This window comes from Ursus americanus, chromosome 15 (genome assembly GCF_024610735.1).
Source record: "Ursus americanus isolate L20-20 chromosome 15, mUrsAme1.1.p, whole genome shotgun sequence".
Classification (NCBI taxonomy): Eukaryota; Metazoa; Chordata; class Mammalia; order Carnivora; family Ursidae; genus Ursus; species Ursus americanus.
Genome location: NC_142141.1, coordinates 9,250,300 through 9,276,167, shown reverse-complemented (window position 1 = coordinate 9,276,167; position 25,868 = coordinate 9,250,300). Strand labels below are relative to the sequence as shown.

General features: G+C 49.1%; 1 protein-coding gene across 8 annotated transcripts in view; it reads left to right on the top strand.

The window, feature by feature from the left end:
• The window catches only part of WWC1 (WW and C2 domain containing 1), a 151,975-nt gene that overhangs the window by 89,551 nt on the left and 36,556 nt on the right, over window positions 1–25,868 (top strand). For all 8 annotated transcript variants that reach the window (XM_087867817.1, XM_045792064.2, XM_045792066.2 and 5 more), the window contains 6 exons: window positions 1,736–1,812; window positions 3,144–3,223; window positions 8,272–8,401; window positions 9,784–9,930; window positions 11,120–11,193; window positions 20,875–21,117. In XM_087867817.1, coding sequence (XP_087723943.1) covers window positions 1,736–1,812; window positions 3,144–3,223; window positions 8,272–8,401; window positions 9,784–9,930; window positions 11,120–11,193; window positions 20,875–21,117 — 751 coding nt within the window. The remainder of the gene's footprint in view (window positions 1–1,735; window positions 1,813–3,143; window positions 3,224–8,271; window positions 8,402–9,783; window positions 9,931–11,119; window positions 11,194–20,874; window positions 21,118–25,868) is intronic.

Sequence of the window (25,868 nt, the reverse complement as noted above, 5' to 3'; positions counted from 1 at the left end):
CCAGTATTTTAACCAAATCCAAAAAGCAGCATCCCCTTCGCAACTGTCACTTCTACCTTTGGACCCTGGAAATTGCCACGAGTCTCTAGCCTCAGAAAACTCTAGGTCCCAGCAGGTGATCTCACTGCACACACGGTGTTCAGGAGACCGTAGGTGGAAAGCAGAAGGAGGATGGAATTGCGCGTATTGTGGGATTAAGGTCCCACAGGAGAAGCTCTTCTCTGGTCTCTGTACCAAGAATGCCTGTCCTTGTCCTGAACAGTGAGGTTGTGTTTACATTAAGGGCACCATGAATCTGACATCGGGCCCCTTTCCCTCTTCATAGGAAGCTCAGAGCCAGGCTGTGGCTCCCGGTAAGGAAGTGGGACCTCCCATGTTTGCCTGAGCCCTAACTAACCTCACACCTGGGAGTGTGCTTCCTCATTCTTGTTTTCCCTTTGTCTCATTTTCTTCTTTAAATATATTTTACTCTGTTGTGCTCATTTTTGTAAGTCTTAAGATATCTCTCCAAGACCTAAATACTATTTAAAAATTTTAAATATGCAGTGAGGTTACAACTACATAATAGAACTGTGGATAAGGCACCTGGGTGGCTCAGTCGGTTAAGTGTCGGCTTTCGGCTCAGGTCATCCCAGGGTCCTGGGATCGAGTCCCACATTGGGCTCCCTGCTCAGTGGGGAGCCTGCTTCTCACTCTTCCTCTCCCTCTGCCCATCTCCCCCCGCTCATGTTCTTTCTCTCTGTCTCAAATAAATTAAAAATCTTAAGAAAGAAAGAAAAGAAAGAAAGAAAGAAGGAAGGAAAGAAGGAAAGAAAGAAAGAAAGAAAGAAAGAAAGAAAGAAAGAAAGAAAGAAAGAAAAAAAGAAAGAAAAAAAGAAAGAAAAAAGAAAGAAAGAAAAAAGAAAAAGAAAGAAAGAGAAAGAAAAAGAAAGAAAATGAACTGTGGAAAAGCAGTGGAAAGTTGCTTGTGAGAAAACATCATTGTATTGCAGTGATGGGATTATGGGTAATTTATTTTCCCTTAAAAATGTACCTCAATATTATAAAGTACAATAAATAGTATTTTTAGTAATTTTTTCTGATTATAAAATATGTTCATCTTAGAACAATTAGGAAAGAAACATGCAAAGATGAAAATATTATTCATCATCTACTTCTCTAGATATCAGTGTTATTTTCCTGGTATATTTCTTTCTGTGCTTTTTTTTAGATGCGTGTGCGTGTATGTGTTAACTGTATATTTTCCAAATTTAAGTAACTCTTTCTTTATAGTTTTTTTGTACACTATTGTTTTCAGGGAGTCGCATGGTTTTGGACATTTTTGTTCAGGATTCCTCTGCACCATCATTCTATTTTTTTTTTTTTTTAAGATTTTACTTATTTATTTGAGAGAGAAAGTGAAGGGAGGGGGGAAAGGACAGAGGGAGAAGCAGGGAGCCCGATGCGAGGCTCGATCCCAGGACCCTGGGATCATGACCTGAGCTGAAGGCAGACGCTTAACTGACGGAGCCACCCAGGCGCCCCTGCACCATCATTTTAAATCACATTGAGTCATGTTGTCCTCATTTATGCATGCACCCTATTTATCTGGCAAACCCCCCTTGTTGGACATTTAGGTGGTTCACTATTAGTCATTGCTTTCCGGGTTTATGTAGATGGCCACACAAGCCATCTTTATCTAAATGTGTTTCTTCTACAGAACTTTTTCTTTTTTTTTTTTTCTTTCTCGTTGCAGTGGTGTCGGGTTCGTCGTCCAGCTCCAAGTATGACCCTGAGATCCTGAAAGCCGAAATCGCCACCGCCAAGTCCCGGGTAGGGCCCGTTTGCCTGTCCTGTGGAAGGGGGTCGCTGAGGCAGCCACAGTCCCCTCCCCGCCCCCGAGATCAGAGCAGGTGCTTCCACCAGGCAGCGGCGGCCCGCGCCGGCTGCCAGAATCCCGAATAACAGCGGTGGTGGCAGTTGTCACAGTAATTGTGACGGTAACCGCAGCGGCCGTTTCACCGCATCCCCGGCATAGCGCTCAGGGCTTCGTGAGTGCTGGCTCGTGTTCTCGAAGCAAGCGCGTGAAGCAGCTGTTGTTAGTGTCTGCACTTTACCCGTGAGCACACACAGGCCGAGGGGAGCTGAGGAACTGGCCCCGAGGACTCAGGGCTGCCTCCACAGGGCTTCATGTAGTGTGCCCGCTTCCCAGCTGTTGCTTGTTCTCCATCGTCTTATTTAACTGCTTCATGATGATTGCTTCCTGACTCCTTGGGCATAAATACGAGCCCCATTGTGCTGACGTGGAAGGCACAGCGGTTCAGTGGCTTGCTCAAGGCAAAGCCAGTATTTTGAACACTGGGTCAGTTACACTTGAAGTAGGTTCTCAAATTCAGATGCCTGCAAGAAAACGTAAGAGGGGCAGTGGGCTCAGGGTGAGGCAGGAGGGAGTGCTGGGAAGTGAGCCACCTAGGGAGCTGTGCCCTGCCTAAAGGGGTGGTTGAAGTTTAGCCCTCCCCTCTTGGGGCCACGCTGGAAGGAGGGCTCAGTGTCGGCAGATCTTCTAATTTTAGAAAACAACTATACTTAGGCTTATTATAGGAAATCTCTCAATATTTCATTATTAGCGATTAACCGTTTTGATTTAATAACTGCAAAGCCGACAAAGCATTCCTGCAGGTCAAATCTGGCTCCGTGTGCCGTGTCTTGCCTCTCGCCTCCATGCATAGCACTCCCATACCCACTACCTGCTTTAAGTAATACACAGCCCTGCAAATGACCAGGTTTCTCTTCTGTCCGAACAGGAAAGGGAGGCTCCGAGAGGCGAGGTGGCTTGAGAGAGCTCACCCAGCTAGGCAGTGGGAAGGCTAAGCTCTGTCTCGGGTCAGCTAGCACCCGTCCACTTCCTGTTTCCCTCAAGTGAGGGCTAATCAAGGATGACCTGTAGGACAGTCGGGCTGGGATGCTGACTGCACAAGCAGCTGCAGAGACCAACGCCACATCAGTGAGGGGAAGGCATCAGGACCATGTGGCCCAAGGGATATTCGACCTGAGTCATTATGCAGGGGCTCTGGGGAGCTCTGGGTTCCCCTTAGAGGAGAAGGTAGTCCACAGTTCCATATCACCCTCTGATCTAGCCCCGTCTGTGGTCTTCTGCCATCCAGGTCAACAAGCTCAAGAGAGAGATGGTTCACCTCCAGCAAGAGCTGCAGTTCAAAGAGCGTGGCTTTCAGACCCTGAAGAAGTAAGTCCACCCTGTCCTGCAGAGCGTGGGGATGTCCCATATCCCCCCCACTCCTGCCCCTCTGTCGTCTCTCCTGTAAGGCCACTCTAATCATTCGGTTCTAGTTCTAGTCCACTGGTATTTACTGAAGATACTGTCACCCAGGGTTGAGGTGTAGAAAGAGAAAAAGGGAATCATTTCATTTTTTTTTGAAGATTTTATTTATTTCAGAGTGTGCAAGCATGAGCAGGGGGAGGGGCAGAGAGAGAAGCAGACTCCCCGCTGAGCAGGGAGCCCGAGGTGGGGCTCCATCCCAGGACCCCGGGATCATAACCTGAGCTGAAGGCAGACACTTAACCAACTGAGCCACCCAGGTGCCCCTAGGGAAATCCTTTCAAACCAGAGTTCTCATTGTTCTCTGAATTCCTGAAGCCATTAAAGTCTGTCCCTTTCCGTTGAGTTTTACCAGCCGGTCACAGAAACAAGTGTTGCTGGGCATTGCTGGGCACCTGTCTCATCTCCTCCTGGAGATCCAGCAGTGCACATGCAAACAGAACAAACTCTTCTTTCCCCTGGCCCCTAAAGACGAGCAGCTAGTGTGCCCCACTGAAGGAACAAGGATCTCTTCCACGACACACAGACCCCTAACCGAGCATGCACAGCGTCGTGCACACTGTACCGTACGGGCAACTTACAGAGTTTTCGGGATAACTTTGACCAAATGTAAGAACATTACATTACGTTTAGAAGCTGACTTGCCTCCAAGATACAGCTCTATTGTTTCTTTAGAGCAGGTGCGTCGACTGCTGTTCTCGTTCTTACACTAGCTAAGATTTACTGAGCAGTTACTCTCCCGGGAAGCACTTTCAGTGTTTCTGCCTGCGTGACCTCATTTGACCCTCAGTGCAACTCTATAAGGAATGTTCTTTCAGCTAACCCCACTTTATAGGTGAGGAAACCAAGTCACATACTAAGTGCTCAGTAAGCATCAGCTCACTGTTATGAATAGTCACATATGTAACGAACACTTATGCATTGAGGCATGTGTACTGACGGACACAGCGTTCAGTCACTGCAGAGGTGTCTGGGAGCCCTCTTGGAGGCCCCAGGGAGAACATCCGGTTGATTTCTCTGTTTTCAGGGACGTCTCACTTAGATCCCCAGAGAGGCCACACCTTTACAGACAGCTGCTTCTCTACTCACTTGCCTTCTCTCTCTCTCTCTCTCTCTCTGGCTATACCTTTTCCTCATCCTCTGAACCTCAAATCCAGCCCCACCACTCTGTGGCCACAGCTCCAAGCCTTGGGATGTCTGTGTCCAGGCTGTGTTAATTGAGGGAGCTGTGACCCTCTCAGGGAGGGGTTGGTTCTTATTCACATCCTACCATCCCCCAAGCCCCCACTACCTGGGAAGGAACTACCATGAACCCCCCACTGCCAAGGTTTAAGAAAGTATAGATTGTGTATAATACTGTTTTGTATTATAAATTGTTATAAAACATGGTTTTATCTATATGTGCTTATATAGATACGTACGTTATTAATATACGTATGTATACATATGCCAGTGACAGTCAAGAGCAGGAATACGAGCTAGAAAACTCCTGTTTGTGATCTAGAAAGCAAATAACCTCATGAGCCCTCCAGATTCTGCACACATAGCTGAAAGGTTACTCACTCCCACGTCATCTTACTGCAGGGGCCCTCCCCTCCTCCCCCTTCCTGCAGTCCTCAGGAGCTTCTGGCTAGAACATTTCCCATTATTCTCTGAGCCACCACAAACCTGTTTTACCACTTTGTCACCCTGTAGCAGCATTGAAAATTCTTGTTCTTTGGTAAGCTGACGCTGAAACCCCAAAGACAAGCCTCCTTTTTTTCCGCCTCCTCCGCCCAGCTGATGTTTGATATCAGGCCTGGATAAGACTCCTGGCAGCCCTGACCATCCACACTCCTCACCTGAAGCCGGCTCGATGTTCAAGGTGGAGGAAGGCATCTACTTTCACACACACCTTGGCATAGAGGGTTAGGAATGTAGCCTCAAGGGGCAGAGGGCCTGGGTTCAAATCCCGGTTCCCTGGGACCTTGCTAAAATGACTTCACTCCCGTGAGCTGTGGTTTCTTTATCTGAAAAATAAGTTATTGTGAACATGAAGCTGAAGCATGTGACAGTGCCTGGCAGTGAGTGTAAGGGTTGGCGGGGGATGTGGGGGGGTGACCCCCAGCTAGTTGCTGGCTTAGATTTGGGGGAGGAACTCAGATGAGCTGTCTTTGCCCCAGGCTAAAAGCTATGCTGGGTAAGCACTATGCTTCAGTCACCTTAATTCACTGTCTCTCCGCCTTTAAGAGAGGTTTTTGTTCTGCCCCACTTTACAGATGAGGGCACTGATGAGGTTGAAAGTAGACCAGAGGAAAAAAAAAAAAAGAAAGTAGACCAGAGGCCCCCAGACCGTAAGCATCAGGGCAGGATTAGAACCCAAGACTGTTGGGTTTTGCTGCTCATGTGTTGCTTAACCTTCCTTCCTGGATTCATCCTTAATAACCCCCTCCTCATATCCAGAAAACATGAGGCCTCTTTCCATGTCCCTGGGGATCTTTTTCAGAGGCTCGTAGTGGGAGGTGATCTCGTCGCTTCTACCTCTCAGCCTCCTCCCTTCGCAGAGCACGGGAGAAGGTGAAACTCAACCATCCGTCATGACCATGTTCATGGTCAGCAACCCCAGTTTTATAAAAAGGAAAGGTTGAGGAGAATTGAAGGATACCTCTTTGAAGACAGAAAAGAACAGTCGAGATGAAAGCTCAGTACTTGGGTCCGTCAGCTACCTCAAGCCCTTGTAAATAGGAGAGGGTTGAGACTTGGCATGTCATCCCTGTGGGAGGAGGGCCGTGCGGCATCTTTCCGCATGTCCCCGAAGCCGCCCTGCCCAGGTGAGAGCTGTCTGGACAAGACGGAGAGGAGTTGGCTGCTGTCAGGGCCTTTGCCCTGCTTCTCTGTGGCTATGCTGTGGCTAGCGGGTGTGGGAATCTCTGGACAGCTGCGTGATTTGGAAATTCTAAAACACACGCAGCCCACTACACCCTCCTCTCCCCTGCAACCACACAACTTTTCTTTCCCTTAAAAAAAAAAAAAGATTCATTCACTGAGCACATAATGGTGACCCTTTGTTCCCCTCCCCCCACCCCCCAATCCCAAGAGTGTTCCCTCTTGGAGCTCCTCTCTGGAGCCAAATTCCAGAGCCTGGGTTGCTAAGGCCCCTGAGGGAAATCAGGTAGAGGCTGTCTGAGGAGCCCAGGACACAGCAGACAAACCGCTTCTGTCTCATCCTGCTGAGGATTCAAAGCCATCCGCACCCTGTTGGCAGAGGACAGCAGGGCACAGCCCCCTCCCCGGAGCCCCCAGCTCTGCTCAAGCACATGGCATCTCCCCTGCACCCCGCCCCCCATTTGGGGCAGGGCCACCTCTGGTCCCGGAGGACCCCCCTCTCGGCAGAGCATCTCGTGCAGGCCTCTGCTATAGAAAGCTCCCGTTAGACTAATTTTTCAAACAAAATCTGAGACCAGTCTTAGCCAACCTGGCAGGCTTGCTCAGGCCCAAGTCCTCGAAAGGAATAGACAGGCTATTTTTAGTGGGGAGACATAAATGGGGCTTTGTTTTCTCTCCACGGAGGCTGAAATAACGGAGGGCAGGGGGAGGGCCATGCTGAGACCCGGGTTCTCTCCCTCTCTCCTGCTCAGAGGCACAGACAGACCGGGATGAAAACCTGCCCCCACCGTCAGTGATTCCCCACTCAGGTTATTTTTAGCCCAGGACAGTTTGGCCTCTAGCAGGAAACCAGAGAAGAATGCCTGTGAGCGGTTTCTCATCCTGAAATAATGAGTTTGTGGTGTTCCCTCAGACTGTAAGACTTCCTTTTCTCCACTGAGGACTGAGACCTCAGGCCTAGCCTTTGGGGAAAGTGTGAAGCAGTTAAAATTTATCTTTTTCCTCCAAAGCTTCTCCACACCACAGCCTCCTTCCCCAGAGGTCCTGGACCTCCACCATCTCTGGTTTGGTCTGACCTTCGGAAAGCAACATCGAGATCCTTAACTTTTTTTTTTTTTTTTAAACTCTTTTCTGCCACCAAAATGAACCTGGATGTGTGGGGCCTAGATAAGCTGATTTGGTCCCATACATCTAGTCCACCCCCAGACTATCCATCCTTTATCCCATTTGACATTCCTAACAGCTTTGTGAACATGGGCTGGGCAGGTGACGTTATCCAGGTGTTTTTAGAGGAGCAAGCTAAGCTCTGTGCGTTGAGGGCCATGCCCCATCTCGTGCTACTGAGTAGCAGGCCTGGGAGTTCTTCATGGTTCATGACTTCCCTTCATTGTACCTGTTGACATGGCAAATGCTTATTAAAGTCCGTGGGTTTCAGCTGGGGGTGACCTTGCGCCTCTCCCCCAAGGGGCATTAGGCAAAGTATGGAGGCATTTTTGGTTGTCACTGCTCGGGTCAGGATGCTACTAGCATCTGGGCAGAGACCAGGGGTGCTTCTAAACATCCGACAATGCACAGGACAGCCCCCTACCGCAAAGAATCATCCTCCTCAGACGTCAAGATGTTGAGGTTGAGAGACCCCGAGTTAAAGGAATGTTCTATGCCAGATACTAAGTTTATTCAGTCCCACCCCTGTCCCAAGCCTGCCAGAGACCAGTCAAGGACACCCCCATATACAGTACTAAGTAGAACGCAACATAATGTTTGCAGTGGCACAGCTACACACAGTGCTATGGGAACACCTAGCCCAGCCTGGAGGATACAGGGAGGTAATCAGGGAAAGCTTCCTGTAAGAGCTGGTGCTTAGAGGACCCTTGACGTCAAGGGTGGTGTCGCTTCTGCAGCCCCACACTGGGAGACATTTCACAGGCACCTGCTGTGCCTTCTCCCACAGGCAGGACCTGGGTAGGGAGGGTGTACAGGACAGAGAGGAACCTTCTTATGGGACTGAAGTCTGTTGTCTGCTTTTCCCCCGGGGAGACTCCATCCCTCGCCCTGTCTTTGTCTGACCTTCCCCATTGACTGTTTCCTAGAATCGATAAGAAAATGTCTGATGCTCAGGGCAGCTACAAACTGGATGAAGCTCAGGCTGTCTTGAGAGAAACAAAAGCTATCAAAAAGGCCATCACTTGTGGAGAAAAAGAAAAGCAAGATCTCATTAAGGTACGAGAGTTCCGGTGATGGGGGTCACACATCGATTTCTCCCGAGCACCTTTCTGTGCCAGGACGCATGCTCTTTCCGCACACTACACAGTCACTGAGTTCTCGTTGCTAGTTTTCTTGGGCTTTCAGTCTCACTTTGTAGGGGAGGGAAAGGAGGTTCAGAAGCATCAGGTGACTTGCCTAAGGTCACGTCACCAGCAGAGTTGTAATAGGAGCCATCTGCTCCATTGCAAAGGTCATGTCCTTGCCACTAGCTCTAGCCACCTGGCTTCCTGTTCAAAGAAGCAGAGAGGGAGGTGGTTTCGACATTGACAGCCCCGACATCAAAATGTAACATCTTCATAAGTGTATCATCGCGTGTTTTCCGTCTGTGCCAAGGACTGAACAAATGAGAGTCGCTGTGATTTCCTGGGCCAGGCACTTGCATGCTTCGTGCCTCATTCATCTCTTACACCAGCCCTAGTTCACCCCCTTCTTACAGATAAGGACGGTACAGCTCACAGTCAGTGGTAGAGCCAGGATTCAAACCCATGAACACAGACTCAGAAGCCCATTCTTTTAATCCCTGGACACTCCACCTCCCGTCACAGAACTCCCCTGAAGTCTGAGATTCTGTGTTTGTTTGTGTTTCCATTGGCGGATTAGGAGTCAGGCTCAGAGGTGCTGATTTCGTGAACGGAGCTTTACGCTCTATGACAAAGAGAATGATTTTGAAGCTCTTGCCCAGGGCAGTAACCCAATGAAAACATCAGGCCCTTGTGAACAGGGAGCCGTGTTCCTATTGTGATTAGCAACTGAGAGCACTGAGTCTTAAGTCAGACCGACCAGGACAAATCCCGCTCTGTCATGTGCCAGCCCTTCCATGCAGCAACTCCCTTAGCAATAAAATGGGGATCGTCCTAGGTCATTTTTCACAGGACCAATGTCAGGATTCAGGAAGCTGATGGTAAAGCTGGCAGGTATTAAGTATTGGCTATACTAGCACCTTACCCTGGTCATCTCTTCAAATCAGTACGATAGTCCTATGAGATAGGACCTATGGTTATTCCTATTTTTCGGGAGAGGAAACTGAGGCACAGAGAGCTTAATCACCTAGCTCAGGTCACACAGCTAGGATGTAGCAGTGCAAGGATTCCAAGTCAGGTAGTGTGGCCCAGAGCTGGGGTCCATACCAGTCTCTCCCAAGGAAAAGACCCAGCCCGGTGCCAGGCACCAAGCAATTACCCACTTGCTGCTCGCTCCGTACAAGGTGAGTGGGCTCCGCGGAGTGAGCGTGGCTTCCAGCTGAATGACGCAAGGTGGAGAGGAAAGCTCGTGGAGGGCGACAGACCAGGGCTCCCCCCTGGGCACTTGTGTTGCTAACCCTGCCCTCCCGTCCCTAGAGCCTCGCCATGCTGAAGGATGGCTTCCGCACGGACAGAGGGTCCCACTCTGACCTGTGGTCCAGCAGCAGCTCTCTGGAGAGTTCGGGTTTCTCGCTGCCAAAACAGTACCTGGACGTGAGCTCGCAGACGGACATCTCGGGAAGTGTGAGTAGGCCGGGCTTCCGGGAGGCGGCTGGAGGGGGCAGCCACCTTCTTGTTCCTCACCTGAGGGGTGAACCGGTGTCTCTCTGTGGGCCCGGCTGCGAGCTCAGCCTCCTGGAGCTCCATTCTCTTGCAGACCTCTCGGCCCCAGGATGACATGAGGTGATGGTATGGAGGAAAAGCCAGCGCTGACTCCGTGGTCCTGAGTGTTGCCATGTGTTTGCGTCTCTAGATGCCGCACAGAAAGCCTGTCTGAAGGACCAGGGTCTCTCTTGGGGTCCTTTCTTATGGATGTGTAACACCATTCTGTTTCTCTTTCACCAGCTGTAAAGCAGGTGATATTTTCCCTCCGTTCATCCCAAAACGTGACATGCTGCTTTCAGACAGCTCTCTCCAAAAGCTCAGGCTGGTCACAGTAGTGAATGGTGTGAGTGCCATCTGGATTTACTTCCTGGAAGTTTTAGAGCAGGACTGACCCACGGCCACCTGGCACGTTTGGAGAACTGTTGTTTTCCTAGAGCAGGTGACAGTGAGCAGACCCACCTCCCAGCCTCCATGGCTAAGTGCTATCCCTCTCTGGTTCCTATAGCTGTGTCCCCACTTGTGAAGAGAAGCTCTGTCCGTGTCTGCTTGGGTGAGCCCTGGTGCCTCTTGCCACTCTTGACAGAATGATGCAGCCAATGGGCTGTCCCCTCCTTCTCCATGCCACCCAATTGTCCAGCTACCAGCCACCGTAGGCCTCCCAGCCAGTTCTAGGGCTTTCTCCTCAATCACTCAGTGTTTCAGTCCTGGCTGCGGCCTCCCTGAGTTTTCAGCTGAGCCCCTCCCCAGCTCTCCCAGGATGTCTTTCTTGTATATCGGCTGCCCCTGTTTCCTCCTGACCAGCTGTCCTCCATGCTGCTGGGGCTCGAATGGGCTCCAAGCCATTCAGGGCTGCAAGATGATATTCTGGGCACTCAGCTTCTCTTCTGCAAGGGATGGATGTCTGAGTTTGGGGGTCTTCCCACAGCCTGCAGGAAGGAAAGCATCTTTGCCTGACTAGCTTCCCTGCTATCACACAGCCAACTCAGTAATTGGGGGCTATTCTTAGCCACTTCCCACGCAAGCTGTCAAGTCTCTCATGAGCTCTTGAAATCCAACTCCACACCGGCCACAATGGCCCTATAATTCCCGACTTTGTTCTTTCCCCCAGTTTGGCACGAGCAGCAGCAATCAGTTGGCAGAGAAGGTCAGACTGCGCCTTCGATATGAAGAGGCTAAGAGAAGGTAATTAGGGGCTGGGGCGGGATGGCTCCAGTGATGACAGCTACCATTGTACAGTGTCTGCTCCTTGCCTGACTTTTCACCCACCTCCTCCTCTTTAATCCTCCAAGATTATGAAGATAAGGATTATGGTATTTATATTTTAACTCTCTCTGAAGTTCAGTGAGGAAATGACTGAGCCAGGGACACTTCACTAGGTAAAAAGTGGCACTGTGGTTTGAACCCAAATCTGTGAAACCTCAGAGACTCGTTCTCTTTCCACTTGCTGGGCTCGGTTTCTATAATCAGGGTTTTCCAATGCTCCTGTAAGTAGCCTGGTTTGAAGGAGTACAGCTGAGGTTTTAGCAGTAGAGCGAAACAGACCCTGGATACTGAACACTTCAGTGTCTCCTGCCCAGCGGGGAGCCAGCTGTGCTTACAAACTGTGTGGACCCCAGTGACTTGAGACGTTCTGTGGCTTCACAGGCTCCTAAGCACTTGGGTTCCACCGCCACAAATCAAATTAAAACAGTAAGGAAAGCTGTTATTTTAAGGGCATCTGTTATGTATCAGGTATTGTATTAAAGCATTTGTATATGTTAAAATGTAAATATCAGCTCATTGAATTTTAAAAACAACCTTCTAGCATAGTTTGATTTATCCATATTAGAGAAGAGAAAGGTAAGATCTAAGATGTTTAATGACTTTTCAAGGTGATGGAGTCAGGTTTTGAACTCTGAACAGTCTGGCTCCAAGTCCATGATCTTATGTATGAAGCCAACCTTCCTGGGAGTGTGACGGTGAATGCAGTCAGGCATATCGCATCCACACGCTGCCTAGCCCATGGACATTCTAAGCCAGGCCACATAGAGAGTGGCGGGGCCCGGCCCTGCCTCTCTGCCAACTCTGTGTGAGCAGCAGAACCCTTTGCAGCAGTGACAGAAATCCTGCAGAAACTAGAAGAAGCAGAAAAGGAAATTTGTGGGCTTATTGAATTCCAAAGTCCTAGGATAAACCAACTTTAGGCACAGCTGGATCTGGGGATTTAAATCATGTTACATAGAACTCAGTTTCTCTCCTTTTCTCTACCCTGCTTGCCTGTGTTGACACTTTCCTATCAAAATGTAAAGGTGACCCCCCCCAGCAATTCTAGAATTATATACCATCAGGTTAGCAACCCCAGCAGAAGGAGAACCTCCTTTCCCAACAGATTTATCGGGTTTTGAGTTTGAGGCTCCCTGGTGAACCAATCATTGTTGCAGAGTTGGAGGAATTAGAATTCTCTGAAGGTCCAGGCATGGGTCATGTGCCTAACTCTGGGAAGGGGATTGAGATCAGCTTTGTGGGAACCAAGTGACTTAAGTATGGGAGGAGTGATTTCCCAAAGAAAATGTGGAGTATTGTTAACAGAAGGAGGAGAAACTGGATACCGGTCAGGTAGAGAAAACACTCTGTGCATTATTTCAGCTCCCCCTAGAGGCCCAGCAAAACAGCAGGACTTCTGCATTTGGACAGCCACTTGTCCGCTCTGAAGGGGACCACTCTGAACCCTGGATCCATTCCAGCCTGCAGTAATGCTGATCTTAAAGGATCAGTTCTGGAGAGACCCAAGGATTGAAATCTTCCCTCTGGGTTCAGCCGTTAAACTTCTCATTGCAGAGCTTCCTGGCTCATCTACCATTACCCAGTTTTGCACTTCCCCTTTCACCCAAAGGTAGTTTAAGTGTCAAGGAGAGAGCGGCCCACTAAATGGAAAGTGGAGGCTGCAGGGCTTGAAGAAAGGAGGGCAGGTGGCTGTAATGAAAAGTCTGCATGCTGAGTTTTGTCACGTGTGCATTTCTGCAGAGCAAGTCTAGTGCTTTTCATCAGATCCTCCAAAAGATGGGTGGCCTGAAGGTTAAGGAGCAAGGGGAAAAGCTCCACTAGAAAATACATGTAAGCATTAAGAATCGATCACCCTTCAGCGTACTGCGCCTCATGGAGCCCCTGCCAGACCTGCCCAGACCACTCCATCCTCAAAGTGGAGGAAGCTACAAAGTTGTCCCAGATTACTCTCTTTGTGAATGTGGCACATAAATTAATCCATTCCAAGAAGCCCTCTGATGCACTTGGCTGGGGAATGAGCAAACCTAGAAGTGTTTGTCTGCATGGAATTTTCACGACACACTGTGGAGCTTTTGTCCCCAGCAGTGTTTCTATAAATTAAGAGTTGGGCCACATGTCTGCAGATAAGATCGAACTGGGAGTCCAGAGGCCTGGGCGCTCGACAAGTGCTGGCCATGTTTCTTTTTTTTTTTTTAATGATTTGTTATTATATTATGTTAGTCACCATACAGTACCTCCCCCGTTTCCAATGTAAGGCTCGATGATTCATTAGTTGTGTATAACACCCAGTGCACCATGCAATACGTGCCCTCCTTACTACCCATCACCGGTCTATCCCATTCCCCCACCCCCCTCCCCTCTGAGGCCCTCAGTTTGTTTCTCATAGTCCATAGTCTCTCATGCTTCATTCCCCCTTCTGTTTACCCCCCCTTTCTTTATCCCTTTCTTCCCCTACCGATCATCCTAGTTCTTATGTTCCATAGATGAGAGAAATCATATGATAGTTGTCTTTCTCTGCTTGACTTATTTCACTTAGCATAATCTCCTCCAGTCCCGTCCATGTTGTAGCAAATGTTGAGAACTCATTCTTTCTGATAGCTGAGTAATATTCCATTGTATATATGGACCACAACTTCTTAATCCAGTCATCTGTTGAAGGGCATCTCGGCTCCTTCCACGCTTTGGCTATTGTGGACATTGCTGCTATGAACATTGGGGTGCATATGGCCCTTCTCTTCACTACGTCTGTATCTTTGGGGTAAACACCCAGTAGTGCAATGGCTGGATCATAGGGTAGCTCAATTTTTAACTTTTTAAGGGACCTCCACACTGTTTTCCAGAGTGGCTGTACCAACTGCATTCCCACCAACAATGTAGGAGGGATCCCCTTTCTCCACATCCTCTCCAACAATTGTTGTTTCTTGCCTTGTCTATTTTTGCCATTCTAACTGGCGTAAGGTGGTATCTCAGTGTGGTTTTGATTTGAATTTCCTTGATGGCTAATGATTTTGAACATTTTTTCATGTGTCTATTAGCCATTTGTATGTCTTCATTGGAAAAGTGTCTGTTCATATCTTCTGCCCATTTTTTGATTTGTTTATTTGTTTCTCGTGTATTGAGTTTGAGAAGTTCTTTGTAGATCTTGGATACCAGTCCTTTATCTGTAGTGTCATTTGCAAATATATTCTCCCATTCCATGGGCTGCCTCTTAGTGTTTCTGACTGTTTCCTTGGCTGTGCAGAAACTTTTAATCTTGATGAAGTCCCATAAATTCATTTTATCTTTTGTTTCTCTTGCCTTTGGGGATGTGTCATGAAAAAGGTTGCTTTGGCCGATGTTGTAGAGGTTGCTGCCTATGTTCTCCTCTAGAATTTTGATGGATTCCTGTCTCACATCGAGGTCTTTCATCCATTTGGAGTTTACCTTTGTGTATGGTGTGAGAGAGTGGTCAAGTTTCATTCTTTTGCATGTAGCTGTCCAATTTTCCCAGCACCATTTATTGAAGAGACTGTCTTTTTCCCACCGGATGTTTTTTCCTGCTTTATCAAAGATTAGTTGCCCAAAGAGCCGAGGGTCCATTTCTGGGCTCTCTATTCTGTTCCATTGGTCTATGTGTCTGTTTTTGTGCCAGTACCATGCTGTCTTTGTGATCACAGCTTTGTAGTACAGCTCGAAATCCGGCATTGTGATGCCCCCAGCTTTGTTTTTCCTTTTCAACAGTTCCTTGGAGATTCGGGGCCTTTTCTGGTTCCATACAAATTCAAGGACTATTTGTTCCAGTTCTTTGAAAAATGTCCTCGGTATTTTGATCAGGATAGCATTGAAAGTGTAGATTGCTCTGGGACATTTGAACTATGTTAATTCTTCCGATCCATGAGCATGGAATATCTTTCCATCTTTTTATGTCTTCCTCAATGTCTTTCAAGAGTGATTTATAGTTTCTAGAATATAGGTCCTTTACATCTCCGGTTAAGTTAATTCCAAGGTAACGTATGGTTTTTGGTGCTATTGTAAATGGGATGGATTCCCTAATTTCTCTTTCTTCAGTCTTGTTATTCGTGTATAGAAATGCAACTGATTTCTGAGCATTGATTTTGTATCCCGCCACGTTACTGAATTGCTCTATAACTTCTAATAGTTTGGGAGTGGCTTCTTTTGGGTTTTCCATATAGAGTATCATGTCATCTGCGAAGAGAGACATTTTGACTTCTTTGCCGATTTGAATACCTTTGATCCCTTTTTGTCGTCTGATTGCTGTTGCAAGGACTTCTAGTACTATGTTGAATAATAGTGGTGAGAGTGGGCATCCTTGTCGAGTTCCTGATCTTAAGGGAAAGGCTTCCAGCTTTTCCCCATTGAGAATAATATTTGCAGTAGGCTTTTCATAGATGGCTTTTATGAGATTGAGAAATGTACCTTCTATTCCTACACTCTGAAGGGTTTTAATCAGGAAAGGATGCTGTATTTTGTCAAATACTTTTTCGGCATCTATTGAGAGGATCATATGATTCCTGAGTCTTTTCTTGTTGATATGATGTATCACGCTGATTGATTTGTGAATATTGAACCACGCTTGCATCCCAGGTATGAATCCCACTTGATCGTGATGGATAATCCTTTTAATGTACTGTTGGATTCTATTAGCAAGTATCTTGTTGAGGATTTTGGCGTCCATATTCATTAGGGAGATCGGTCTGTAATTCTCCTTTTTGAGGGGGTCTTTGCCTGGTTTGGGGATCAAGGTAATATTGGCCTCATAGAATGAGTTTGGTAGCTTTCCTTCTGTTTCTATTTTTTGAAATAGCTTTAGGAGAATAGGTATTATTTCTTCTTTGAATGTTTGGTAGAATTCCCCAGGAAAACCGTCCGGGCCTGGAGTTTTGTTATTTGGAAGGTTGTTTATCACTGACTCAATTTCTTCATAATTAATTGGCCTGTTTAAGAAATCAGTTTCTTCCGGTTTCAATCTTGGTAGTTTATAGGTTTCCAGGAAGGATTCCATCTCTTCCAGATTGCTTAGTTTATTGGCATATAGCTGTTGATAAAAATTTCTAATAATCCTTCCAATTTCAATGGTGTTTGTCGTGACCTCTCCTTTTTCATTCATAATTTTAATAATCTGGGTCCTTTCTCTTTTCTTTTGGATAAGTCTTGCCAGTGGTCTGTCAATTTTATTGATTCTCTCAAAGAACCAGCTTCTAGTCCTGTTGATCTGCTCTACTGTACTTCTGGTTTCTGATTGATTGATTTCTGCTCTAATTTTGGTCAACTGCTTCCTCCTGCGTGGATTAGGCCTGTCCCTCTGTTGCTGTTCCAGCTTCTTGAGGTGAGAATATAAAAACTGCATTTTAGATTTTTCTCTTCTTTTGAGTGAGGCTTGGATGGCTATGTATTTCCCCCTTAGGACTGCCTTTGCAGTATCCCATAGGTTTTGGACTGTTGTATTTTCATTCTCATTGGTCTCCATAAATTGTTTAATTTGATTTTTGATTTCCTGGTTTATCGAGTCATTCCTGAGCAGGATGGTTCTTAGTCTCCAAGTGTTTGAGTTTCTTCCAAATTTTTCCTTGTGGTTGAATTCCAATTTCAGAGCGTTGTGGTCTGAGAATATGCAGGGGATAATTTCAATCTTTTGGTATCGGTTGAGACCTGTTTTGTGTCCCAGAACATGGTCTATTCTTGAGAATGTTCCATGGGCATTAGAATAGAATGAGTATTCTTTGGTTCTGGGGTGTAGTGTTCTATATATATCTATGAGGTCCAACTCGTCGAGTATGGCATTCAAAGCCTTTGATTCTTTGCTTAGTTTTTGCCAGGGTGTTCTGTCTATTTCTGATAGTGGAGTGTTGAGGTCCCCTACTATTAATGTATTTTTATTTATATGTCTCTTTATTCTGGTTAAGAGTTGGCTTGTGTATCTTGCTGCTCCCCTGTTGGGGGCATATATATTTATAATTGTCATATCCACTTGTTGAATACTTCCTTTAAGAATAATATAGTGCCCTTCTGCGTCTCTAACTATAGTCTGTAGTTTAAAATCCAATTTATCTGATATGAGAATTGCTACCCCAGCTTTCTTTTGAGGTCCATTTGCGTGAAAGATAGTACTCCATCCCCTTACTCTCAGTCTGAATGCATCTTTGGGTTCAAAACGAGTCTCTTGTAGACAGCAAATGGATGGGTCATTTCTTTTTATCCAATCTGCAACCCTGTGACGTTTTATGGGATGGTTCAAACCATTTACATTAAGACTGATTACTGAGAGATATGATTTTAATGATGCCATGTTGCCAGTAAAGTCTTTGTTTGTATTGGCTGTGACTTTCTGTTCTGTATCACTCTTGGGGCCTTTTTAGTTTTATAGAACCCCCCGTAATATCTCCTGTAGGGCTGGTTTCGTGGTTACGAAATTGGTTAGTGACTGGCGATTCTGAAATGTCTTTATTTCTCCATCAATTCTGAATGACAGCCTTGCTGGACAAAGGATCCTTGGCTGCATGTTTTTCTCTGAAAGAGCTTTAAAAATGCTCCCCCAACCCTTTCTCTCATTCCAGGTCTGTGTAGACAGGTCTGACGTAATTCTGATGCCTTTGCCTTGGTATGTGAGAAATTTCTTTGCCCTGGCCGCTTTCAATACTGTATCCTTGGATCTAACATTTGCGAATTGCACTATGACGTGACGTGGCGTAGGTTTGTCGTGGTTGAGCTTGGGAGGGGTCCTCTCTGCCTCTTGGACACGAATGTTTGTTTCCCTCGCTAGATTAGGGAAGTTTTCAGCTACAATTTGTTCAAATATCTCTTCTAGACCTCTGTTTTTCTCCACCCCCTCGGGGATGCCGATGATTCTAACATTGGATCGTTTCATTGAGTCAGTAATCTCCCGTAACCTACATTCATGGGCTTGGATTTTTTTAAGAGCAGCTTCTATTTTGGTTTTTCCTCTATTAACCCATCCTCCAATTCACTAACCCGTTCCTCTGCTTCTGCGACCCTGGCCGTCAGAGCCTCTAGTTTTGCCTGCATTTGGCTCATAGAATTTTTAATTTCTGTCAGATTCGCTCTCATTTCTGTCCTTAGGGATTCTATATTCTCAGTAACCTTTTTGTTAATAGTTTTTTCAATTCTACTCATCATTTTGACCATCGTTACTCTGAATTCCATTTCTGATAATTTGGTTACATCCATATCCATTATTTCTGTGGCAGAGGCCACAGACTCACTGTCTTTTCTTTGCTAGGGGGGGCTTCTCCTTCTTGTCATTCTGATGAAGAGAGGTTGCGGGGTTTCCAGAGCCCAAATTATTGACTGGGTCCCAGGCCGTGCCCCTTGTTTTATAGGGATCTTAGGGATGTGGGCTTCTTCTTTAAAGATTTTATTTATTTATTTATGTGGCAGCCAACCAGCGAGAGAGGGAACAGAAGCAGGGGAGTGGGAGAGGAAGAAGCAGGCTCCCCAGCGGAGGAGCCCGATGAGGGACTCCTTTCCGGAACGCTGGGATCGCGCCTTAAGCCGAAGACAGGTGCTCCATGACTGCGCCACCCCGGCGCCCGGGTTGTGGGCTTCTCGATTTTTCAGGCTGCCTTCTGTGTTCTGGGGGAGGGGCCTGCCGCGCCGATACTCAGGCAGCCCTGTTTGGGTAGAGTCTCTGTGTCTCCTGCGAGGGGGGATGGGGATGGGCACTCCCTGAGCCGGTTTTTCCAGGCTTTTGTTCTCTGGCGGCTTTCCCTGGCGGTTTGCTGTGCCTCTTCTGAGAGTCAGAGCAGCAGCGGCCGAATCTCAGCCTCTGTCACAGAACAGAGGGATTGCGGCCCGTTCTCCACTGATGTTCTGGCCACTTTAACTCTGTTACTGTTGGTGCTGCTCAACCCTGCAGCGTCCCGGGATGTGCGCCCCACACCCGGCGTCCCAGCCCTCACTTCCAGGGCCGGCGAGTCTCTGTCCTTTGTGTTTCTAATGCCGCCAGCCGCCAGCCGCCCCGCGCGCGCTCCCGGAGCTCCCGGTCTCAGTCTGGATCCAGTGAGCGCACCGGGATTCCGGGGTTCCGCGAGATGCCTGGTGGCGCGCGCACCCGGCTCACGGTCTCAGTCTGCTGTTTTGCGGGTGCTGTCCGTGAGTCCGCCCGCTCCCCCGTGCAGGTGGCTACCGCTTCCCGGCGCCCGAACGCGGCGGCTCCCTCCCCCTTCCGTTTATCTTCCGATATCTGTGCACAGTTTCATGGCTCCCCGCTTCGTACCTCAATACTCAGCGCTGGAGATGTTCATTTGTAGAGATCCAGATGCGTCTTCCTGCGTCTCAGGCTGGTTCCGTGGTTGTTTAGGCTGGTCTGGTACCTATCCAGCTCGACTCGGAGGACCGGCTGAAAACGGTGTCTCCTACTCCTCCGCCATCTTAACTCCGCTGGCCATGTTTCTGACGTGCAATCTTAGGTGAGCCGTATCCGCTGTGGCCCTCTGTCCAGCACATTCCCCGCCAGGTCTTATCCACACTGTAGGGGTTGGGTGGGGCGAGGATGTGTTAGCTGAAAGGCTTTGCGAAGGCTGACTCCTAAAGGATCACATCATGATTCCTTTGGGGTACTTGTAGCAGTCATCTTAGTTATATTGTGAATCTTATTTTGGTCCAAAGATAATTATACTTAATACCTGTGCAGCGCTTGGCAGCGTGTAAAGAGCTCTTGATGGTAAGTTTTCATTGGGTTCTCGTAACCCACCCTGCAGGTTCCATTACTGAGCCCATCTTACAGGTGAGGAGACTGCGTCTCAAAGAAGTTAAGGGATAGAGCTCCCAACTCCTTCCTGTTCACATTTAGTAAGTGCCTGCCATGTACCAGGCACCGTGACACCAAAACGATCTAAGAATGGTGCCTCCTGTCGAGAAGGCCAGAACCAAGACTCTCCAGCTCAAGGCCTCAGACCCCAGTCTCTGGACTGGGACTACGCAGTTAGCAATGGCAGTATTTGCTGCCGTTGTAGTGGGCCCCTCTCGGCCGCTGGTTGAGCACCTGTTACGTGCCAGCTCCTCTGAATACATTATTGCTCATTTTCAGAACAAGGCTCAGAGGGTTCACCCGACATCATATGCCTAGTAAGTGGTCAAGCCAGGTAATAAAACGCTAGCAGCAGAAGCATTCACTTGAGTGCTTTCTGTGTACCAAACACCGTGTTTGAGGGTTCATGGAATTATGTCTAAAGCCTTCTACCACAACCCTGTGACAGAGGAGCCTTCATTACTCCCTTCAGAGACATGCAGCGACTTGCCCAAGGTCACACAGCTGGTGGTAGGAGGCTTTGCCTGGTGTTGAATCCAGCTCTCTGTTCTACCAGCTTCGTGTCCCTCAGGGCAAGGACACCACCTTGTTTACGTCTCTTCCCCACCCCCGCAGGGCGCACTCATTGTTGGCACAGGGTAGGCCAACAATTGTGTTTGTTAGATAAAAATAGTTTCCTTGAGACCACACGCTGGTCCGGCGAAGACAGTCGCCGCCAGAGATGGCTCTGAGGCTGTCGTGGCTCCTTGTGCATCACCCTGGAAACGCAGTCTGGGACCCCGCTCCCGCAGGGCCCCTCGGCACACCCGTCACGCTCGCCTCTCCGCCCACAGGATCGCCAACCTGAAGATCCAGCTGGCCAAGCTCGACAGCGAGGCCTGGCCTGGAGTGCTGGACTCGGAAAGGGACCGGCTCATCCTCATCAACGAGAAGGAGGAGCTGCTGAAGGAGATGCGCTTCATCAGCCCCCGCAAGTGGACCCAGGGGGAGGTGGAGCAGCTGGAGATGGCCCGGAAGCGGCTGGAGAAGGATCTGCAGGCAGCTCGGGACACGCAGAGCAAGGCCCTGACGGAGAGGTGGGGCGGGGCTGGGGCCGGGAGGGGGCATGGAACCCTTCCCTCGCTGCCGGTCTATCCTGTAGCCCAGGCAGGGGAAGGGGCAGGAGGGACCCCCTGGGGCACCAGGGCTCCGCCCTAAGAACACTCAGTGTAGAGATCTCGCAACTCTGCGAAGTAGCAAACTGGGGGGAATGATTCACCATCCAGAATGCCAGTTCCCTGGGAGTTTACACAGGGGATGCCAATACCAAAACGTCTGCTCGGGTGCAGGTTTTCAGAAATTGTCTTCTGACTAAGGTAAGCTGCATAACCCTAGATAATGGAGACCAGTCATTGCCAACTTTGTGACGGTGACTCCCATGATACATAAGTTTCACAAAACAGTGCATACTCTTTCTGTGTGCGGTAGCCCTCTGATGTTGTCTCTCTTACATTGCATTTCTTCTCATGATGGTCGTGACCCACTAAACTGATGTCAGCTCAGCCTGAGGGGGTGCAAAGTGAGATTGCTTAGAGGGGCCAGGCAGGCAGTACAAATGCTGGACGCCCTCCTGGGCAGACTGGTCAGACTGGCATGCGCAGACCCCCGGTGCTTGCCCCAAATGGGTGCCAACTCCTACCTCCAGCAGGTGGGAATTCAGGCCTTGGGGTGCCGGAGGTCCCCATATTTCAAGAAAAGAGTTGTTTTTATTTTTAATTTTTTTTTTAAAGATTTTATTTATTTATGTGACAGAGAGACAGCCAGCGAGAGAGGGAACACAAGCAGGGGGAGTGGGAGAGGAAGAAGCAGGCTCCCAGCCGAGGAGCCCGATGTGGGACTCGATCCCGGAATGCCGGGATTACGCCCTGAGCCGAAGGCAGATGCTTAACGACTGTGCTACCCAGGCGCCCCTATTTTTAATTTTTAATCATCGGCAATTAATTCAATAACTTTTAAAAATATTGTGAAGGCTAAATCACCTTCATCTGTGGGTGTGGTTTAACCCAAAGCCATGAGTTGTTGTTCTCTGGATAACAGACTTTATTTCCTGCAGGGTCCCGTCAAGCTCCACACCCACATTGCACAGAGCACAACCCTGTGTTCAAAGTAGGCCCTGCAGTCCTTAGCTCTCATCATTCATTCATTGTCCATCAGCCCATCGTTTGTTCATTTATTTGAGACATATTTTGTTACACATACTCTCTGTGCAAGGCGATTTGGAGGATTCAGAAGTTAGTAAGTCACAATCCCTGCCCCAATACCTTTAAAATCTATCCTAGTTAGTTTCACTGTTTTTGGCAGCAGACTTTGAGCAAGGTCCCTGCCCTTAAGGAGCTTAGAAATGAAGGTGTGTGTGTGTGTGTGTGTGTGTGCGCGTGCGCGCGTGTGCAGGGATGAGCAAGGGAATTCAGAGGCAGAAGCCCAGTTTATATAGCAGGCAAACTTGCCTAGAAGCAGACCAGGCATCCTAGGTGCCCAGGTGCATGCTGTCTGCGTCCCCTCGTGATGGGTCCTGAGATACCTTCAGGGAGCCTTCTGAGCTCTATGGCACCCAGCTCGCAGTCCGACCCTAATCCTTGAATAAGCCCCACTTGCACATGGCGAGTGCCAGGTGGGTCGAGTTGAGCAGCCTCCGCCTGGCCTCTTGTAAGCAAGCACGTCAGACTCCAGTGCTGGTGGCTGCGAGCATCCTGGAGAGGAGAGAGGAGAAAGCCAACCCGGTGAAGTTTCACCTTTGTCTCTCGCCGTTTGCTTCTGGTCCTGCGTCTGTCTGTGTTCATCCCCCGGACTCCGTTGGTCTCCCTAGGTCTCTTTCTCTCCCGTTGTTTCTTCTGCTCCTCTCTCCTGTCTCTCAGACTGGGAGTGCCATGCTCTTCACCCTCACACATCAGGCTCTCCACTCAAGGGGCCTTTGAGAAGGACAGGAATAGACACATCCAGGAAGGGGACCGCGGGCCTGCCAGACCTCAGTCCCAGATCAGTCACAATCAGACATCACATCACCCCATGTCCTACCCGCTGCTTCCACCCTCCCTTTCCGTGGGCCCCCGCCACCACTTCTGAGCACTGCTGTGCAGTCAGGGGGCTGGTTAGAGTGTGGGCTCCCTGGCCTCTCCCCAGGGACCAGTTCCCCAGGCCTGAGATGCAGCCCAAGCTCTTGCCTTTTGAGCCAGCACCCCAGGTCGTGAGCCACAGCTTGTGAGGATTCCAGCTCCACCTTCTGAATCCTCTCCCTACTTTTATGGCTTCCCAGCATGTGCCAGGCATCACAGACAAATGCCATATGGCCTGCCGAGCCCAGTACCCCTGTGAGGCGGCCTCGGCACCTGCGAGTTGCTGCAGGTGGCTACACCCCCATGCTCAGGAAGGTGAGGCCACCCTATTCCCGGTCCCTGTGGCATCGCAGTGGGGCTCCAGTGGCACCTGCGTATTTTCCCAGAACACGTCTCTGTGACTTTTCTTCCAGAGAACAGGGAAATGAAAGGAGAAATGGTGAGCCGCAGCTGCTTCTTGGCCCCGCAACCCCACAGCCTTCCAAGGCCTTTGCTCTTCAGAAGAGTCCGGAGAGGATGGGGTAACCGGGTGATGGCCATTAAGGAGGACACGTGTGGTGATGAGCACTGGGTGTTATATGCAACTCATGAATCGGTGAACACGACATCAAAAACTAATGATGTTGGCTAATTGAACATCATAAAAAAAAATAAAGGGACAAAGGTGGAAATATGCATTAAAAAAACAAAAAAAGTCGAGATTCCACAGTCCTGTCCATTCCAGTGAGAGTCAGGATTTTGTGTACTTTGGCCTCCATCTGCAGGCCTGCTGCCTGCCCCACCAGCCCCAGGCGGGGCTCTGAAAAAACAGCACCAGGGATTGAACTGGCCAAGACCCATGCTGAGTCCCTCACCACCTGGCTCAGTGTCTAGAGCAAGTTCTGGTCTTCATCGCAGAGCCTGTGTTAGAGGTCTGCGCGTGTTGGTGGAGGTTTGGCATGGTTAGGTTTTTCTGTGAGAATGAACTCTTTCTCCCTGGCCCTAGGCTGGATTGGCTGTACTCTTACTCTAGGAATGGGTCAGTCAGTTCCTCTCTAGCAAGATGCCATACGGGGATATGAGCCCCACAGTGGAACATTTGCAGGAGACAGAACAGGCAGGTCTTTCCGCAGAGAGAACGCATTTTGCCTCCCTCACCTGGGAAGAAGTGGTCCGAGCAGCAGATGTTTCCTGAGCGCAGCCATGTGGTGGGCCCCCTGCAGAATGCAGGAAGAGCAGGACACGCCGTGCGACAGCTCGTGAACCTTCCTGTGCCTGGAAATCACCTGTGAGCCCTCAGAGAAATGCAGATGCGTGGGCCCTGCCCTGGACTTTCTGATTCGGTTGATCAAAGTAGGACCCAGGAAGGAGCTTTTAATCAGCACGCCTCCCTTTCCTCTGCAGACGGGCTGCGGACCACACCCTGAGAACCATGAACAGTGGCTCCCTGACGGCAGCCCACGTCCTGAGTTCATGAGGGCACAGTCTTGCTTGATGGAGCCCCTGCCCTGTCAGATCCTGGGACCTTCGAGGGGGCTCACTCCAGCGGTTAGAGGGAGCCATTCCAGGGGCAGCACACTCCCTAGAGCCCACCCAAGCTGCCCTCCATGCAGGATTTCAGGAAAGGCTGGGGGCTGAGAGGTGGGCCTGGATCCAGCAGTTTCCTCTAAACGCAAGGATTTTGCTTCCAGGGAGGTCGTTACTGAAATGGGCTTTAGTATCAGCTATCAGCCATGCCTCCATGCTCGCACGTTCCAGGACAGGGCCCCACACTACCTGCCTCTTCTCTGGGCTCTCTGGTGCCATTCACCCGCGGAGTGCTGTGTATCCTCGGAGCGTAGTGCCGGCCTCTCCCTTTCCTTTCCCCATTATATTTTACCCTGTGGTGGTACATTCGTTTGTTAGGGCTGCCAAACCAAAATGGGTGACTTCAGTAGCAGAAATGTATTATCTCACCGTTCTGGAGTCCAAGACCAAGTCTACGACCAAAGTGTTGCCAGAATTGTTTCTTGGGAAGTTTCTCTCCTTAGCTTGAAGATGGCCATCCACCTCTGAACGTCTGCTCTGTGTGCAGGGTCTGTGTCCTAATCTCAGGGTCACGTTGGATTAGGGCTCATCCATAGGACCTCATTTTACCTTAATTCCTTAAAGGCCTTTTCTCCAAATACAGTCCCATTATGAGGTACTGGGTTATTAAGACTTCAGCATATGAATTCTGGGGTAGGGGGCCGCAGCCTAATCCGTAGCAGATGGTCCTCTCTTTCATGTGGTGGTCCACGTGTTGAGGAATCCCCACCTGTTCAGCGTTCACGCCCACACATCCATAAGAGAACTCTTCTCCTCCCCTGGGCTGCTCGGCCCCTCGCCTTCCCGTCTCTGCAGAAGCCATCTCAGATCTGTTTAGTTGCCACCGTCAGGTACCTCACAGTCTTCCTCTTAACTCCCTCAGCCTTGCCCCTCATCCAGCCCATGATCTTTCTCTGTCTGCTCCAGTGTCACTCTGGCCCATGACATCTCAATCGCACTACCTATAGCCACCCCAAACTCTTGTCCCTGCCTCCCGTCCACAGCCTCCTACCCCTTTTCCTTGCGACAGCCCTGGTGACCTTAAAATGAAAGAGATCCCTGCTGTGAGTCTCTGCTTGGAATGTTCTTTCCCCTGCACTTCTCCCGGCCAACTCCTGTCCATCTTTCATATCAGCTTAAATGTTGGTACTAGTCAGGGCAGGCCACCTGCTGCAAGAAACAAACCCCCA